Source organism: Hemiscyllium ocellatum, chromosome 3, assembly GCF_020745735.1.
Source record: "Hemiscyllium ocellatum isolate sHemOce1 chromosome 3, sHemOce1.pat.X.cur, whole genome shotgun sequence".
Classification (NCBI taxonomy): Eukaryota; Metazoa; Chordata; class Chondrichthyes; order Orectolobiformes; family Hemiscylliidae; genus Hemiscyllium; species Hemiscyllium ocellatum.
This window is the reverse complement of record NC_083403.1, coordinates 77,818,836-77,837,270: the sequence shown is the minus strand read 5'-3', so window position 1 is coordinate 77,837,270 and position 18,435 is coordinate 77,818,836. Positions and strand designations below refer to the sequence as shown.

At 40.4% G+C, this 18,435-nt stretch overlaps 1 protein-coding gene across 4 annotated transcripts in view; it reads right to left on the bottom strand.

Moving 5' to 3' along the window:
- Positions 1-18,435, bottom strand: part of l3mbtl3 (L3MBTL histone methyl-lysine binding protein 3) — a 166,651-nt gene that overhangs the window by 93,395 nt on the left and 54,821 nt on the right. For all 4 annotated transcript variants that reach the window (XM_060821224.1, XM_060821223.1, XM_060821222.1 and 1 more), the window contains exons 6-10: positions 17,040-17,139; positions 15,715-15,809; positions 13,025-13,129; positions 10,567-10,702; positions 1,841-1,932 (exon numbers count right to left, since the gene is read on the bottom strand). In XM_060821224.1, coding sequence (XP_060677207.1) covers positions 1,841-1,932; positions 10,567-10,702; positions 13,025-13,129; positions 15,715-15,809; positions 17,040-17,139 — 528 coding nt within the window. The remainder of the gene's footprint in view (positions 1-1,840; positions 1,933-10,566; positions 10,703-13,024; positions 13,130-15,714; positions 15,810-17,039; positions 17,140-18,435) is intronic.

Genomic DNA, 18,435 nt, shown 5'->3' with positions numbered 1-18,435 from the left:
ACGAAGAAATTGCTGCTTTTTCAAGATCTTCCTTCTAGCCAAATCACTGACTCAGCCAAGAAACATTAGGTCAAATGACTGCATCTAATTTGATATGCTCACGATACAGTGGTTGAGTGCAGTGAATGAGACATCATTGCTTCATTTACCTCCAAAGTAAGTGTGTAAGAAATAACAAAACAGAGTCATTTGTGAACACACAAAAAAAATGCTTGTTGCTGGCTTATGAAAAATCAAATAATTCCTACAGTAATAAAATAAACACATCCACAAAGAAATTGATCATAGGTAAATAAAAGGGAACACCTAAAATTTGTCCGCACCAATAGTTTCAAGGTAACTTCAGATGTAAATGTACTATTTAATTCAACTCATTCCCAAATTTCTTCCCTTTTAGAAAGGATTTTTACTCTCAGAATTGATACTTTTTAAAACACATTAATTAACAAATGGAAATGGAAAATAACCCAGTTCTTGGGGAATAAAAAACAATGCACGATACTTTTGATATGAGTATGACACCTTTTGTTTATTCTTTCATGGGACTTGGGTGGCTCTGGCAAGACCTGCATTCATTGCCATTCCCTGGTTGTCTAAAAATGGAGTGGCTTGTTAAACTATTCCGTAACACAGTTGAGAGTAAAACACATTACTATGACTCTAGACTGAATAAGGCTTGCAGATTTCCTTAAGCGAAAGACGTCACTGAACCACCTGGATTTTCTTTTACAACAATCAAAGACTTGTGGTAACAAAACTAAGACTGAGACTAAATTTATATCCAGATTTCTTTATTAAATTTAAAATGCCACTGTGGGATTTAGAGGCATAAAGGTCTACAGCATGAAAACATGTCTTTCCACCCAACTTGCTCATGCCGCCCGGTTTTCACAATTTAAAACTAATCCTATTTGCCTACATTTGGTCCATATCTCTCCATACCTATCCCATCCACAGATCTGTCTAAATGTTTCTTAAATGACAAAATTGTACTCTCATCCACCACTACCTTTGGCAGTCCATTCCAGAAATTCAGCATTCTCTGTGAAAAAATTTCCCCTCTGTATGCTTTTGTATTTCTCCCCTCTCACCTCTAGTTTTAGACTCCCCTACCATCGAGAAAAGCTGTCCATTATCTACCTAATTTATGCCTTTCATGATCTTATATATTTCTATAAGATCATCACTCAGTTTCTTACATTCCAGGGAAAACTCCCAGCCTCTCCTTAGAGCACAAACCTTCCAGTTATGGTAGCATCCTAGTAAATCTTTTCTGCACTCTGTTTTGCCACAGCATTAGCCCGAGCCTCTGGATTACTAGGCCAGCGACACTATCATTATCCTACCATCTCTCATTGCAAATATTCCCAGCATTAAGCTTGTTCAATTAAAACAACCACCTAGAGCCAATAATTTACATTCATTAAATAAAATCAGTAGCTTCAACAACGTGTTTCTGCTTCAACAGTTTATTGGGTTTTTAAAACAAAAAGGTGCAATCCAGGGAGTTTCAGCAAATCTGACTGAAGTACCTTGCCCACAGTCTCAAGTGTAATCTCCTACCTGCAGTTTTCATCAGAGCCCATTCCACAATCAGGTAGTAAGACTCAGTTATTAAGCATTTCACCTTTTCAGATTTCTCATAGAGGAGGACTCAATCTCTGAAAAACGCAATTTTGCCCTTTTAAAAGGAGGGCATAGCAGCTTCAAATCGAACATACGCCTCAGCACACAGACACAATTCACAAACAAAAACTGAAATCGCATTCTTAAAGCATGATTTCTGTGGAAATAAATACCCCCAATTCTCAAACCTTGCTAAATAATGTTATACTCTTACCGTATTTTGGTTTTCAAACAGGGATTTGGGCACAGCTTGAGCCTTGCACAACTTCAGGTATGATGGCCAGTTAAACTCATCATCCTTATATCCTAAAAATATATAAAATTAATAATTAACATTAAATATTTGAAACCAAAACATGCACCAGCACAAAGGGTTGGGATGCTCCATTCTTGAATATATTCAATGTTAGAATGGATAGACTTTTCATCTCTCAGGTAATCAAGGAATTCAGGGAGTGGACAGGAAATGGAATTGAGGGAGATTAACAATGATTATACTGAATAGTGCAGCACACTCAAAGGGCTATTTGGTCTAACTCTGTTCCAACATTATATTATTATTCACAAATGATTAATTCCACAAGCAAGATCACTTACAATGAGATTGGGCTTACAAGTCCCAAATGGTTTTCTAAAAGATTTATCTTCATTCTATTGTGATCCGGCATATTATTTGTAAAAATGTACAAAAATTTGTATAAATTAATTAATTAAATAAATAAATAAATAAATAAATATAGAGATGGCTGGACAGGTGATGTGATGTAGCTGTATGATGTGGGAACTGACTGATCCCTTTGTGAACGGCAGTGACCACATCTGCAGCAAGTGTTAGTTGCTGGAAGAACTTCAGATCAGAACTGATGATCTGGAATCTGAATAGGGTGTGACTATAAATGAGGCAGGTAGGGGGATTCGGAGTTCCATGAAAGAATAAACAAAAGATGTCATACTCATGTCAAAGTATCGTACGTTGTTTTTTATTCCCCGAGAACTGGGTTATTTTCCATTTCCATTTGTTAATTAATGTGTTTTAAAAAGTATCAATTCTGAGAGTAAAAATCCTTTCTAAAAGGGAAGAAATTTGGGAATGAGTTGAATTAAATAGTACATTTACATCTGAAGTTACCTTGAAACTATTGGTGCGGACAAATGTTAGGTGTTCCCTTTTATTTACCTATGATCAATTTCTTTGTGGATGTGTGTATTTTATTACTGCAGGAGTAGAGAAGCCTCAGCCCTGACCTTGTCCAACAGGGATGCGATCTTTGCTTCCTGTATGGATGAGGAAAAGGGCTGTGCACAGGGTGAGCCAGCTGACCACAGCATCACGTTGCAAAAGGCCATTCAACAGGGGGGAACAAAAGGACAAGCAGTTCTAATAGGGGACTCTATAATTAGTGGGACAGATAGTACTCTTTGTCAGCCAGATCGGGAGTTCCACATGGTGTGTTGCCTGCCCGGTGCCAGGGTGCAGGACATCTCCAACTGGCTTGAAAGGATATTGGAGCGGAAGGGAGAGAATCCAGTTGTTGTGGTCCACATTGGCACAAGCAACATAGGCAAGGCTAGGAAGGAGGACCTGTTCGGGGAGTATCAAATAGGAGGAAGGAAATTGAAGAATAGGTCCTAGAGGATCATAATCTCTGGATTACTGCCTGAGCCATGTGCTAATTGGCATAGGGATCAGAAAATTAGGGAAGTAAACACATGGCTAAGAGATTGGTGAGGGAAGGAGGGATTCCATTTCATGGGACATTGGCATCAGCTTTGGAACCAGGGTGGAGGGGATCTGTACCAATGGGACCGATCTGGAATCAGTGTTCTACCAAAAAGGATAAATAGGGTGGTCACTAGGACTTTAAACTTGTGAATCAGAGGAAAGGAAAGGAAATGCGACAGGAAGTATAGAGTCAAGTAGAAAGATAAGCAGGTTAGCAAGTGTGCAGAGTTTAAGTTCAAGGCAGACTAAGAATGAAGCCAAAAAGGCTAACTTAGGACATATTACAAGAGATGTTGGTTATCATGAGGATAAGAAAATCAGCATTAAGGTACTTTACCTGAATGCTCATAGTATTTGTAACAAAGTAGATGAGTTAACGGCACAAATCATCATGAATGATTATATTGGGGTAGGCATCACAGAGACGTGGTTGTAGGGGGTTCAGGACTGGCAGGTAAATATCCAAGGATTTACAACTTATTGAAAAGACAGGGAGGTGAGTAAAGGGGATGAGTTGCTTTGTTAGTTAAGAATGAAATTAAATCTATGGCACTGAATGACTTAGGGTCAGATGATGTGAGGTCTGTGTGGGTGGCCACAAAGGCAAAAAAAAAACCATAATGGGAATTATGTGCAGACCTCCTAAGAGTGGTCAGGATCAGAGGCGCAAGATGTTCTGGGAAATAGGCAGGACAAAATCAGAAAGACAAGGTCATGGTGATCATGGGAGAACTTCAATATGCAGGTGGACTGGGTGAATAATGTTGCCAGTGAATCCAAAGAAAGGGAATTCATGGGATGCTGACAGGATAGGTTTTTGGAAGAGCTTGTGATGAAGCCCCCAAGAGGGCAGGCTATTCTGGATTTAGTGCTATGTAATGAGCCTTAACAAAGATCTGAACGTAAGGGAACACTTAGGAGGCAGCAAACATAATATGGTAGAGTGCAGTCTGCAATTTGAAAGAGAGAAGGTAAAATCGGATTAATGGTGTTACAGTTAAATAAAGGTAATTACAAAGGGCATGAGAAGGGAACTGATGAAAATCAACTGGAAGCAGAGCCTAGTGGGGAAGACAGTAGAGCAACAATGGCAGGAGTTTCTGGGTGTAATTGAAGACACAGTACAGAGGTTCATCTCAAAGAAAAGAAAGATTACCGGATGGGGTGGGGTGGGGGAGAATTAGACTGCCATGGCTGACAAAGAAAATCAGAAAATGTATCAAAGAAAACGAGAGCTGAAAAAGTGGCCAACAGCACTGGGAAATCAGAAGATTGTTATCCTCTGGGTAGTCTACAAAAACAAAGAGAGAAATAAGGACGGAGAGGATAAAATATGAACGTAGACTAGCCAGTATTATTAGAAATTATAGTAAACGTTTCCTTTAAGGCATCAGAAACAAGGAGCAAAAGTAGACACTGTGTCACTCCAAATTGATGCAGGAAGGTTAGTGCTGGGAGATAAGGGAATAGCTGAAGAATATAATAAGTACTTTGCATCAGTCTTCACAGTGGAAGACATGAGCAATATCCCAACAATTAAGGAGGGTTGAGAGCAGAGTTGAGTATGGTAGCCATTACAAAAAAGAGAAAGTGCTAGAAAAGCTAAAAGGTCTAAAAATTGATAAATCTCCTGGCCTCGATGAGCTATATCCTAGAGTTCCGAGGGAGGTGGCTGAAGAAATAGCGGAGGCGTTGGTTGTGATCTTTCAATGGTCCCAGACGATTGGAAAATCACTGTTGTAATCCCCTTGGTCAAGAAAGGATCAAGAAAAAGATGGAAAATTATCGGCCAATTAGCCTAACCTTGGCTATTATTAAAATTCTAGAATCCATTGTTAAGGATGAGATTTCTAAACTCTTGGAAGTGCAGGGTTGGATTAGAACAAGTCAGCATGGATTTAATAAGAGGAGGTTGTGCCTGACAAACTTGTTAGAATTCTTTGGAGAGGTAATAAGTAGGTTAGACCTGGGAAACCCAGTGAATGTTATGTATTTAGACTTCCAAAAGGCCTCATGGGAGGCTACTGAATAAGGTGAGGGCCCATGGTGTTTATGGGGAGTTACTGGCATAGATTGAGGATTGGCTGTCTGACAGACAGCAGAGAGTTGGATAAAAGTTTTTTTTTCGGAATGGCAGCCAGCGACAAGTGGTGTCCCGCAGGGTTCAGTGTTGGGGCCACAGTTGTTCACTTTATATATTAATGATCTGGACAAAGTTTGCCAATGATACGAAGTTAGGTGGGCAGGCAGGTAGTACTGAGGAGGTGGGGAGGCTGCAGAAAAATTTAGACAGTTTAGGAGAGTGGTCCAAGAAATGGCTGATGAAACTCAATTTGAGCAAATGCGAGGTCTTGCACTTTGGGAAAAAAGAATATAGACATGGACTATTTTCTAAACGGTGAGAAAATTCATAAAGCCTAAGTACAAAGGGATCTGGGAGTGCTAGTCCAGGATTCTCTAAAAGTTAACTTGCAGGCTGAGTCCGTAATTAAGAAAGGGAATGTAATGTTGTCATTTATCTCAAAAAGGTTGGAATATAAAAGCAGTGACATACTTCTGAGAGTTTAAGCAGCTCTAGTTAGGCCCCATTTAGAAAACTGTGTCCAATTTTGGACTCCAAACCTCAGGAAGGATATACTGGCACTGGAGGGGGTCCAGCGGAGATTCACACGGATGATCCCTGGAATGGGGCAGGCCTAACATACAATGAACAGCTGAGGATCCTGGGACTGTATTCATTATCATTTAGAAGGTTGAGGGGAGATCTACTTGAAACTTACAGGATAATGCATGGCTTAGAAAGGGTAGACGCTGAGAATTTGTTTCCATTAGGTGGGGAAACTAGGGCATGTGGGCAAACTAGGGCATGTGGGCACAGCCTTAGAATTAGAGGGGGTCAATTTAGAATGGAAATGAGGAGACATTTCTTCAGCCAGAGTGTTTTGGGCCCCAGAATTCATTGCCACAGAGCGCAGTGGGGGCCAGGACATTAAATGTCTTCAAGGCAGAGATTAATAAATTCCTGATCTTGCAAGGAATTAAGGGCTACCGGGAGAGTGCGGCTAAGTGGCGTTGAAATGCCCATCAGCTATGATTAAATGGCGAGTGGGCTCAATGGGCCGAACGGCTTTACTTTCACTCCTATGTCTTATGGTCTTATTAACAAATCATATTTTAATACAGTTACAGTGTAGAAATAAATATACAAACATATATTCAGAAAGAGCTAGAAAAATACAGCAGGTTTAGCAGTTTGTGGAGAAAGGAACTGAGTTAATATTGAGTCTGATATGACTCCTCTTCAAAACTGAAAGCTGCTGGAAGATGGTAGTCTTTGTGCTGGTAGTGGTAACCTGCTGGAGGTGGTGGAAATGATTCTTTGAAAGATAAGACTCATGGTATAGAATGAGGGGACAAGGGGAATTGTTCCAGGAGAAGGGGAAGGATGAGGGCAGAAGTCCAGGAGATGAGTAAGAACATGGCTGAGGGCTGTGTCAGCCACAGTTGGTGGGGAATAGGATTCCTTGTTGGTGGCACATTCATTCAGCTTATGAGATTGTTTGAAGAAGTGACTCTGTGCCTACTTCTATCTTTTTGCACACAATCATGTCCAACAGCATCACACTTTCATAATCATGAAATCTTATTACACGCCCCCTGCAAGAAATTCTAATTGTTTCCTCCTGATCCTGGTCAGCAGTTTCTTTTAGCCTCAGATTTTGCTGATACCTCTTCATCAGACATGTGGTTTTCATTTGGACTCTGGGCCAGAACTGGGAAAATAAGACTCTGAATCAAGAAGACCGTGAAAAGCATAAAAGATAGAACAGGACACCCTATCTTTGAGATAGGCCTTGCCAGACGTCTTGTCTGATTCTGCCACAAATCTCAACATAACCCTCGTTCCTCAGAGAGTTAAAAATGATAGAGGCAAACAAAGACTGATTTCTTCAAAGAAAACTCTGTCATAAGGACAGAAGTGGGGATGTTCACCAATGATTGCACAGTGTTCAGCATCATCCTCCGATACTAAAGCAGTCCGTGCTCAAAAACAACAAGATATGGACAACATCCAGGCTTGGGCTGACAAGTGGCAAGTAACATTTGCGCTAGACAAATGCCTGACAATAACCATCACCAATAAGAGACATTCTAACCACCGTCCCATGACATTCAACAGCATTACCATCACTGAATCCCCCACTATCAACATCTTTGCGGTTACCATTGACCAGAAACTCAACTGAACTCACCACATAAATACAGTGGCTACAACAGCAGGTCAGAGATTAGGGAGTACGGAGAGTAACTCACCTCCTGACACCCCAAAGTCTGTCCACCATCTACAAGGCACAAGTCAGGAGTGTGATGGAATACTCCCCACTTGTCTGGATGGGTGCAGCTCCAACAACACTCAAGAAGCTTGACACCATCCAGGACAAAGCAACCCGCTTGACTGGTACATCTACAAACATTCAATCTCTCCACCATTTGCATGCAGTACACATTGCTGCTACTATCTACAAGATGGACTGCAGAAATTCACCAAAGATCCTTAGACAGCAGTTTCCAAAGCCACGACCACTTCCACATAGAAGGACAAGGGCAGCAGCTACTTGGGAACACCACCACCTGCAAGTTCCCCTCCAAGCCACTCACCACCCTGCCTTGGGCATATGCCGTCATTCCTTCACAGTCGGATCAAAATCCTAGAATTCCCTTGTAGGACAACTCACAGCAAGTGGACTGCAGCGACTCAAGAAGACAGCTCACCACCACCTTCTCAAGGGCAAACAGGGATGGGCTGTCAATGCTGGCCAGCCAGCGACGCCCAAGTCCCATAAATGAATTTTAAAAGAAAAAAAAGGACTCTTGTAAGATTCCGCAAGATGCTTTTTTGGTGAAATAAAAAGCCAAACAAACCACCTCCACTTGTTTATGTTTAGAGTGATATTGACCAGTGACACTGGCTTGGTCAGCTTTCCATTGGCCAGTTATTATGGGTGCAAATATTTGGACTGGTCCCTGTCCATGTGATAAGGATCTGTGCTTGAGCAGTGCAGCAGAGAGAATCTCATCTTCAAAGGGAAAGCATCAAGATTTAGAGCTCGCTCGCTCTCTCTCTCTCCATTGAGTGAGGTGTACCAGCAAAGCTCCTGCTCGCTGTTTTGACCCACTTTTTCATGAAACTGCTCTCTACGCATGGCCCTGTCAAAGGATGAAAAAAGAAAGCCTTCAAGGTTACTGAAAGGATCAATTTTAAAGCAGTGACTGGAAGCTCAAACACTGGTACAAACAACCAAGTAATGTCAGCAATGAACTGAATGGGGATCAAAGGAAATGGGAAGATATTAAATTAAAACTCAAAATCCTGTACTCTGACTGGCTCTACCAAACTATATTATCTCTGTGTTTTCCCTCTTATGTAAATCCAGGTCTTTACATGGGTTTGTGTGAATGGGTCAGTAGTTAAGAAGGGGTGGGGTCATAGATTCATACCAGTAATTCATATTTTGCTGCTACCATCAGTTAAGGACAATTTGTTCATAATGGTTTTGTTAGTTAAATACATAAACCTGGTGGGATTAGATGCTTTCAATTAAAATTACCACAGAGAGATAAAATTGGACATCTTGGTGGCAATCAAGCTTTTTCACTTTTGAGACAACTCAGTGGCTGGCACTGCTGCCTCAAAGCACCAGGGTCCCAAATTCAATTCCAGCCTTGGACAACTGTCTGTGTGGAGTTTGCATATTCTCCCTGTGTCTGCGTGGGTTCTCTCCGGGTGCTCCTGTTTCCTCCCACAGTCCAAAGATATGCAAGTCAGCTGAATTGGCCATGCTAAATTGCCCATAGTGCTAGTGCATCAGTCAGAGGGAAATGGGTCCGGATGGGTTACTCTTCGGAGGGTCAGTGTGGACTGGTTGGGCCAAAGGGCCTGTTTCCACACTGCAAGGAATCTAATCTAATCTGGGAATAATGGTTGTGGGTCAGAACAAATGATTGCCCAACACATGCATCTGTACATCAGAATTTCAGAATTCTCACTTTTGTTTTCATGGTGAGTTTGTGTTGACCATGAACTTTTCCAGTTTATCAAATATATCCTTAATCATTCCAACCTTTGGTCACACTGTAGTTTTCTGTAATCATTTGTGGGCAGCACTGTTGCCTCACAACACTAGGGATCAGGGTTCAATTCCCGCCTTGGGCGACCATCTGTGTGGAGTTTGAACATCTGCCCCATGTCTGCATGGGTTCCGTTTGGGTACTCCAGTTTCCTCCCACAATCCAAAGATGTGAGGTACATTGGCCATGTTAAAAATGTCCATAGTGTTCAGGGATGTGTAAATTAAGTGTACTAGTCTGGGGTAAAGTTAGAGCAGTAGGCGAATGGGTCTGGGTGGTTTACTCTTCAGAGAGGTCAGTGTGGACTTGTTGGGCCCAATAGACTGTTTCCACGCTGTAGGGATTCTATACCATGTCATTCATATCATAGAATCAAATCCCTATGTGGAAAGAGGCTATTCAATCCATACAATCTGCAATGGCTCAACAGCATCCCACCCAGACCCAGTCCGAATTCTATCCTAGTAACCCTGCATTTACCATGTTTAATCCTGATCTTTTAACCTTTTATTTGTTGGGAACAGAACCAAAACACAGTAAATCAAAAGGAATCAAATTTATGGCATTTAAAAACTAATCTAAGTGCTTATGTTTAATCCAGTTAAAAATAAATTAAGAATAAGTGGAAAAAAAGCATAGCTATTAGTGGCAAACTTGTGAGCATTCCAACAATCCAGTCAAATTAAAAATGAAGTACTTTTAACACAGCCTTCACCCGGAGTTGGGATAGGATGAACTAGATGGCATTTTCTTCACCTTGTATGTTAACGTGCGCTACATGGCTTAAAAGGTTAAAAGCCAACTATGAAAAACAAGCAAAAATTCATGACCAATGATTCTTTGCTCTTCACGGACATCCCATGTTATCTATTAAAGGTGTTTCACTCCACAGCAGCTTGTCGGGTATGAAACAGTCAGGCTAAACTTCTATCGTGAAGAGAACAGAATGCTAGTCTAGGGTGATCCTTGCAGCCTATTTAGTCAATTATACCGTTCCCCATGTTTAACAGTAATTTTAGTGATCCCTTTAAAAAAAAGGATTTGTGAATAATCAATGTCAACTTTTCTGAAATCACTTTGGAACTTACCTTTGGGAGGGTGAAGTTTATGTCCTGTTTTCTCGCACCATCCCACAGGGTGAATATCCGATGAGTCAGCATTTACCCAGAAGTCATAGCAATCAGAGTATTTATCAAAGTGGAGCCTTATTCTGTAGCCACACACCTATAAGGTGAGTTTATTGGTAAATCTCATATTCAGCATCTCAGAAATTTATCAATCAAGTTTCCTTATAAATTGAAATTACATCAAATTGTAAAACAGTGCAAATCAGAGCGATAAGACAGGAGGAGAAAGGATTTTGGAATACAATTCTGACACAAAGTTTCCAACCAGTTATCCTAAATTGCAAAATACCATGAGGTCAAGCACTTTGTGAGTCTATAATCCCAGCCCTACACTAATGCCAGCAAAGAAATTGGAATTGACAGAATGACATCAGCGAGCAAGAATTTCAAGTTTCACCTTATGTCCCAAAGCAAAATACAACTGTCTAAGTATACTTTATTATTCAACATTAAATACACTAGTGCACACTCCAGCATGAACTTGCTATTCTCAGAATAGAAATCAATGGGATGGTGGAATGACAACAGAAGCTTTTTTTTCCCCACAATATATGCCCAGTTATTGTGCAAATGGGCTGTCTACATCACCCTCTTCAATCCACAACCCACAGAAAGGGAAAATATTGCTCTAAAATTTAAAGCTTTGGATGTAGTTGAAAATACCATCAATGCACCTAATTTATGCTAATAGTCTCAAGCCCAGGTTTTTAAAAATGTGGCCAGCAGTGAAGCAATCAAGTTAGAATCTCTGTCCTCATCAGAGCTCCTAAGCCATTTGTATTTCCTTATATTTTAACTCCCTCTCTTTTATTTAAAGTAGGAAATACTCAGGAAACTGGTGTATAGAATTTTAAAAAATATATTGCATGTCCTCTGACTGTGCCATCTGCAGATGCTCAATATGTCAATTCTTCCTTTTTTCATGCACATATTCTGTCAAGGTTACACTGATATCTCAGACTTCTGCGTCCTTTGTGACTTGATGGAATTTTGTGCTTCTCAAACCAAAACCCCTCCACACTGCAGGGAAGCTTAGCCCAGTTCAACCACAGATTCAGACCCTAGGGCAGTGCTTCATTACTCTTCCATGCTACAATCTCAAGTCTTTTAAAAAGAACTCTAGTCAGTGTATCAAAAATAATCTATTCCCATTCCCTTCTGCAAAGAGAAGTATCATAGCTTTAGTTTAAAATAATTTAAACCTTTGCCAATACACTTATTCCTGAAAACAATGATCAAATTACTTTTTATAAAAAACTAACTGATTTCTGCATTAGTTGGGTTTTTGCTGTTGTGTCAAAAATGTATCTGGTTTTAATGGTGGAGACTCGATGGGCCAAATGGCCTCTTTCCACACCATAACATTCTAATTTAAACAGAGGTCTTTGATTTAATAAATGCTGTTAGGTACAAGATAAGTTTAAACCAGGTCCCTCAGGTCTGGTCTGTCATTTGATTAGATCATGGCTAATTTACACCTGAAGGTACCCACCCTGGTTTTGTAAACATTAAGACCGCTGACCAGAAACCTGTCAATCTCAGTTTTGAAATTGTCAATGAACCTACTTTCAAAAGAATCTCTGTGCAAAGAGACCATTTTGTCCATCAAGTCTCCAACAACCCTCTAAACAACAATCCTCCCACCCAAACCCACCCCACCCCTTACTCTTAACCCTATCTCCATAGCCCTGTATTTACCATAGTCAATCCACTTAACCTGCACAACTTTGGAGAACTGGAGGAAACCTGAACACCCGGTAGAAACCCTTCAGACACAGAAGAACTTGTAGTAATAAGTTAATTAATATTTGCTAACAGACTCCTCAACTGGGATGGACTTCCATCTACATTATCAAAACAAGCAATATTCAGCAGCTACGCATATCAGAAACTGCAGTCAATGGACATTTGATGCCATGATGAACTTTAAATAAAAATCCAAAAATTGGAATAAGGCAGACACAAACACCCGTGCAATAGAACCTCCGCAGGTTTTTAATCTCCAAAATAACAATTTTTGAAAATAAAATTCCAGAAACATAAAAGGTCCAGAAAGCGTGTTGATGCCCTCAAGCTGGATTTATGTTTTCTGTTTTTATGGCTGAGGAATTTATAAAGGGATTATTGCCCATAGCTATATCAAGTAGTAAAATAAGTTGAAACAGAAATTTACTGGAGTTTTATTTCCAAACTGTAATATCCACAAATCACTAACATGTCTATCATTAATGTTGAAAAATACACATCCGCAGATCGCAAAATGTGACAAGACCGAATTGGAATTGAAATTGAAATGCAGCATTGCAAGTCTTTAGAAAGAAGATCTTGTGGTTAATTCCAGGTATCTCCTATGCTATATTTGTAAATACACTTACATATTTCTAGCTACTTTATCAAAATATGCTGTTTGAAGACAAACCTCAGCCACACTAAGAACGCAATACATGGATGGATGTTCGGGGTCAATCCCTTCAAGCTTCATTCCAACTTTAAATCCATTTTTGCTCTGTGGAAATGACTGGCACTAGAAAAAAAATGACAACAAGATTAAGACAAAAATATTCTTGATCTGCTTGGCTATTTTCCACTGGGTGACGAAAGCAAAAAGGAGTCTGTCAGCAGACCTCAGGTACTGTCAAGTCAAAAACAGCAAAACAATACAAAGTACTTCATAGGATCATAATTAAAAGAAATCTGGTAACAATCAAATATTAGAACAGATGTCCATAACTTTAATCTTGAAGTTCCCTTCAGTTGCAGCAAACAACTCAAAAGAATGTTAGTCTTTATTTAAATAGGTTTTAGGCACTGGAGCAAAAAAGTTGCTTCAGTTGTATAGGCCACACCTGGAGAATTATGTGCTGGTCTTCTTGTCTGAGAAAGGATATATTTATCACGGGGGAGTACAAGGGAGGTTCACCAGACTGATTCCTGGGAAGCTTGGACTGTTATATGAGGAGACGTTGTAAAAAATTCTTAAAGGATTGGTGAGAATAATTACAGAAAAGATGTAAAGCCGGGGACACTGCTTTAGATTAGAAGGCAAGCCTCTTCACTCCGAGGTTGGTCAATCTTTAAAATTCTGTAGACCCGAGGCTTTGGAAGTCCAAGGTTCAATCTTACCTTGTTTGGCTAAGTACTAGCTGCATTGAGACTTCTGGCAGATCTTTCACTGTGAGACCCAGTATACTCTCTTGGCATATCTTAGCCAACCAACCTACTACCTCAACCCTATGTCACCTCTGCCTAATTTTTGGCCCATCTTACTGGGTATCATCCCCAGAATAATTCTCACTCTGTCAACATCCCAGAATTGATCAGTATCCCTGGTGCTGGCACCATCTTTAAAAGCTGTTGTGCTCCTGGATAAGGACTGTCACAGTCTGGAGCTACCTTGCATAGTTTCTGACTTGTGCCCCAGATACGGCAGAGATGGACCTGGAGGTCCTGCTGGACAGGGTGGGGTGCAGGTAGGAACTTCCCTTCCTTCAGAACCAGGAGTGAAAGCCACAATGCCAGATCAATGGGAGCCTGGTCGGAGGTTGGGTTAGCCTCAGCATTCTGGAGGAATACGCTGTACTGTAGGAAGAATGTGGACCTCCTCCACAGCACAGCTTTTCTAATGACACCTCTCACTCACTGTCTATCTCCCATACTGCACCCATCTCCCACGAAGGCTCATGCTCTTACTCACATCTGCATCATCATCATCCACCACTCACTGTCATCCATCAAAACCCAGATACCACATGCCCTATGCTGCCTACCACTTGGGCCAACTTCCCACCTACACCAAAAAGTAACAGCTGTATCACACACTAATCTCCTGTAACACCTACCTCTCTCTTAAATCTGGAGGAAAAACAAACTATAATAGAAACAGAATGTCAAGACAGGTACAGGGCTGGACTGACTGACATTCACTCCTCAGGTGGAGGCATTTGTGCCAAAGTGACTGACTGATCATGTTCAAGCCTCTGAATGGGTATCAGAAGTTGCCCTCAACTTACTGTACTGGGAGTCTCCCCTGCCCCCTCCAGCAAGGAGAGAGCCCAGAGTTGCAGCTGTGGTCAGATCGTGAGCTGAATGCATCTCCCTTGGTGTAAAGTATACTTGTAGCAACATCACGATGATAGCTGCCAGCGCAGCCCAGGGAGCAACATTAACATGCAGAAGCATCCTGTAAGTGGATTGGAGATCTGCTGTGAGGATTGTTAGAGGCTGGCATGTCAGATTACAATATTCATGGACATGGGGAGCATGGGCCTGGTGCCAGTTGACTGTGACCTGAGATACTGGTGTTTGAGATCCATCATGGAAACTTCTTTCGAGCAAGCAGCAAGCTGAAGTCACCAAGTATATGCTCTAACTTCCATATTAAAGAAATCCCAACACCTTGCTTGCTCAGTGTATTTGGTAAGATACATTGTTGAATATTAATGAGGCAAGCTGTGGCATTAATGAAGCATTTTGAAACTTGCACTGCCTTGCAAGAAACTCTCATTTCTCAGTAAATGCATAAAAGATGCAGCTAGTTGCTCACGATGTCAAGTTGGGCCTTGCCAGACATCTTTTATGATTCTGCCACAAATTCTACTATAACCCACGTCATTTAGGCCTCAGTCATTAAGTAAGTTTAAGAGAGGGACTGATAGGTCTCTAGTTATGAGTGACACTAAGGAATATGGGGATAGCTTGAGAATTTAGTGGTTAGGTATAGGATCAGAGATAATACAGAATAGCAGAGCAGGCTTGAGGGGCTTAATGCAATATTTCTGCTCCTATGTTCCTACTAGTTCCAAAATCATGAAAATATTGGGAGTTTTGTTTTATTGTGAGAGCAAGAAGCTTTATTTTTCACATGCTAATACAGAGAGTGTCTAATGAAATTGGCCTGGAGGCTGCGAGTTACTCATGCCTCTATATTGTTATGTATCCACAAATACAGTTTATTTTAATGGATGCACCTGTACATGAAGCCCTCAAAATCTTAAGGCACTTTTTGGGGACGGGGAATGTACAAACATAGGTGTATAATTTTACCACATAACATGCACACATATTCTCGGAGATGTCACAACTTCAATAGTCACGTATATTGAAACTAACCTCTCTAAAAAGTTTAGTCGGTGCAACAACAGCCTTTTCCTCTTCCAAATAAGATGCCCAACACCAGGCTTTTCTCTTTCCACCAAACGTTAAAGCTGCAGGAAATCGTATCGAACACAAGTTTAGCATGCTTGGTATTTATAACGTGCTTTGCAAATTCTTCAAAATAGAAATTGAACTACATGATAACTTTTAAATAGTTAATAAGGATTCATATACTATTGTCTCCCATAACAAGCATATCATTATCTACTGACAGATAACACACAGTTCTAGGTTCAGCCTAGTCCAGCGTTCCCTTGATCACTCCTCCTATTCACCTCTACACTCTCCACACAAGGGACTACTTAGCATATAGTGTTCCAATTAGAACCTCAGACAACACCAGCATATCTGGGTCATAAAATGGGTCAATTTTAACTTACAAAATACGATACAACTTCTACTTTTACACATTACCCCATTTTGTTGCATAAGATAGGGTGTAAAATCCGCACCCAGCCCAATCCTGTGGCTCTCCAATCTAGTCGATACTATCTGAATATCAGATTTGAATTCTAGTGACTTGACTGAGTCTAATGACTCTTTCACTAGAGTTCAATGGCCCAAAAAAGCTTGATATTTCTAAATCTGCATTAAAACTGCTCTATTATCAGATATTATTAAACCTACAACACCGACTTTCCAGTTTCTGTGTAGCAAAGGTAAGACCCATTTTAAACATTCTTTTGGTAAAAAATACATATCCACACTGACAGCTAATACAATTAAGGTTATAAAGTGCATGTATACAACACTACAAATATGGGCTTGTTACTAGCTTAAAAACAACAAGAATTTAAAATAAAATTACTACTCTTCCTTTCTGCTGTAACTGTCTCTGTTTACATTTCATACTTTAGGGAACTGAATGAAGCTGATCAAGACAAAAATCAACATAAACCATTGCTTACATTCATATAGAAAACATCCACATGAGTCTAAATATCCCATAATATTGACTACATCAACTCAATCACAGTAACAATAACATGAGCACATATTCCATTCTAAACATCTTCAGCATATATACCAATTATTCCTAGCTATCAGTTCTAAAGAAGGCTCACTATATTTGAAACATTAACTTTGTTTTCAGTTCAGAAATGATGCTGAGTTTCTTCAGCAATTTCGGTCTTTGCTTGATACAGTCTTTGTTCAAGTTGCATCTTCAATTATAAACCAAATTCATTTTGATTACAAAATATAATCCTCAAGAAACAACAGCGGTAATAAAATAATTACCAATTTCTTTTTGTGCATTATTTTGTTTTATAACAACTTACTTTGCTTCAATAATCCAGAATCACCTTTTCTTTTTCTCCGCGCTCGGACATGGTTGTTCTGAGTTATTTTCAGCACCTTCAGCTCTCCTTGTTTTTCTTCCTAAAAATTACACAAATAATATTCTGTTCAACCAGTCTCAACACTACACTTTACTACATCCATTTGGCTTGGAAGGTTCAAGCAATCTTAAATGGAATGGCACGGTTGCCCGTGGTTAGCACTGCTGCCTCACATTGCCAGGGACCTAGGTTCAATTCCAGCTTGTCTGTATGGAGCTTGCACATTCTCCCAGTGTCTGCGTGGGTTTCTCTCATTTTCTCCCACAATCCAAAGATCTGCAGGTTAGGTGAACTGGCCATGCTAAATTGCTCATTGTGTTCAGGGATGTCTAGGTTAGGTGCATTAGTCCTGAAGATTCCTGAAGAAGGGCTTATGCCCGAAACGTCAATTCTCCTGCTCCTTGGATGCTGCCTGACCTGCTGTGCTTTTCCAGCAACACATTTTTCAGCTCTGATCTCCAGCATTTGCAGTCCTCACTTATCCTCCCTGCATTAGTCAGGGGGTAAACATAGGATAACAGGTTTGGAGAATTGCTCTTCTGGGTTAGTGTTCGGAGGGTCGGTGTGGACTTGTTGGGCCGAAGAGCCTATTTCCACATTGTAAGGATTCTATGATTCCAGGGATTCTTAATGACATGTTCACTGGTAAACAGAGCATCATCTTACCTAATCCACAATCTGAACTATTCTCTTATACTAGGGATAAATAAAACTCAATTCAAGAGAATGTTTCATTTTCCCAACTCATTCCTCTATACAGAGTTTATCTTTTTAAGAAATGTTGCACAGGTTGGGCATACATTACTGGAGTTTAGAAGAACGGTTGGTGATCTCTTATTGGAACAGAATTATGAAGGGGGTTGACAGGGATACGTACTCTGAAATGCTTCTTCGTGTGAAGAGACTGAAACTAGGGGACAGTATATCATCACTTCTGTAACACATAAATGAGGTTTTCATTTGCTCTCTGGGTCAGAAGTGTGTGCAATTTTCTTCCCTAGGAAACAGAGAAGGCTTTATTCAAGGCTGATTCAGACAGCTTTGTAACAGACAAGAGAGAGCCCAGAATCATTGGAGATGGGACAAATAGAAAGGAGTTGAGACCACAAACAGATAAACCAATTTCATGGAAACGCAGAGCAAACTCAAAAGGCCTGAATGGCCTATTCTTCTTCCTGAATCCCATGTTGCTAACCTGTGATCACATTCCTTCCAGTCAAACTCAGAGACATCAAAGCATTCCTCATATAAGCACTGTGTAATCAAAATATAGAATGATCCCAATTCTTAAGCTGTCATTCAGTGCTGTAGTAGAATTTGCCTTCAGCAGTCAAAA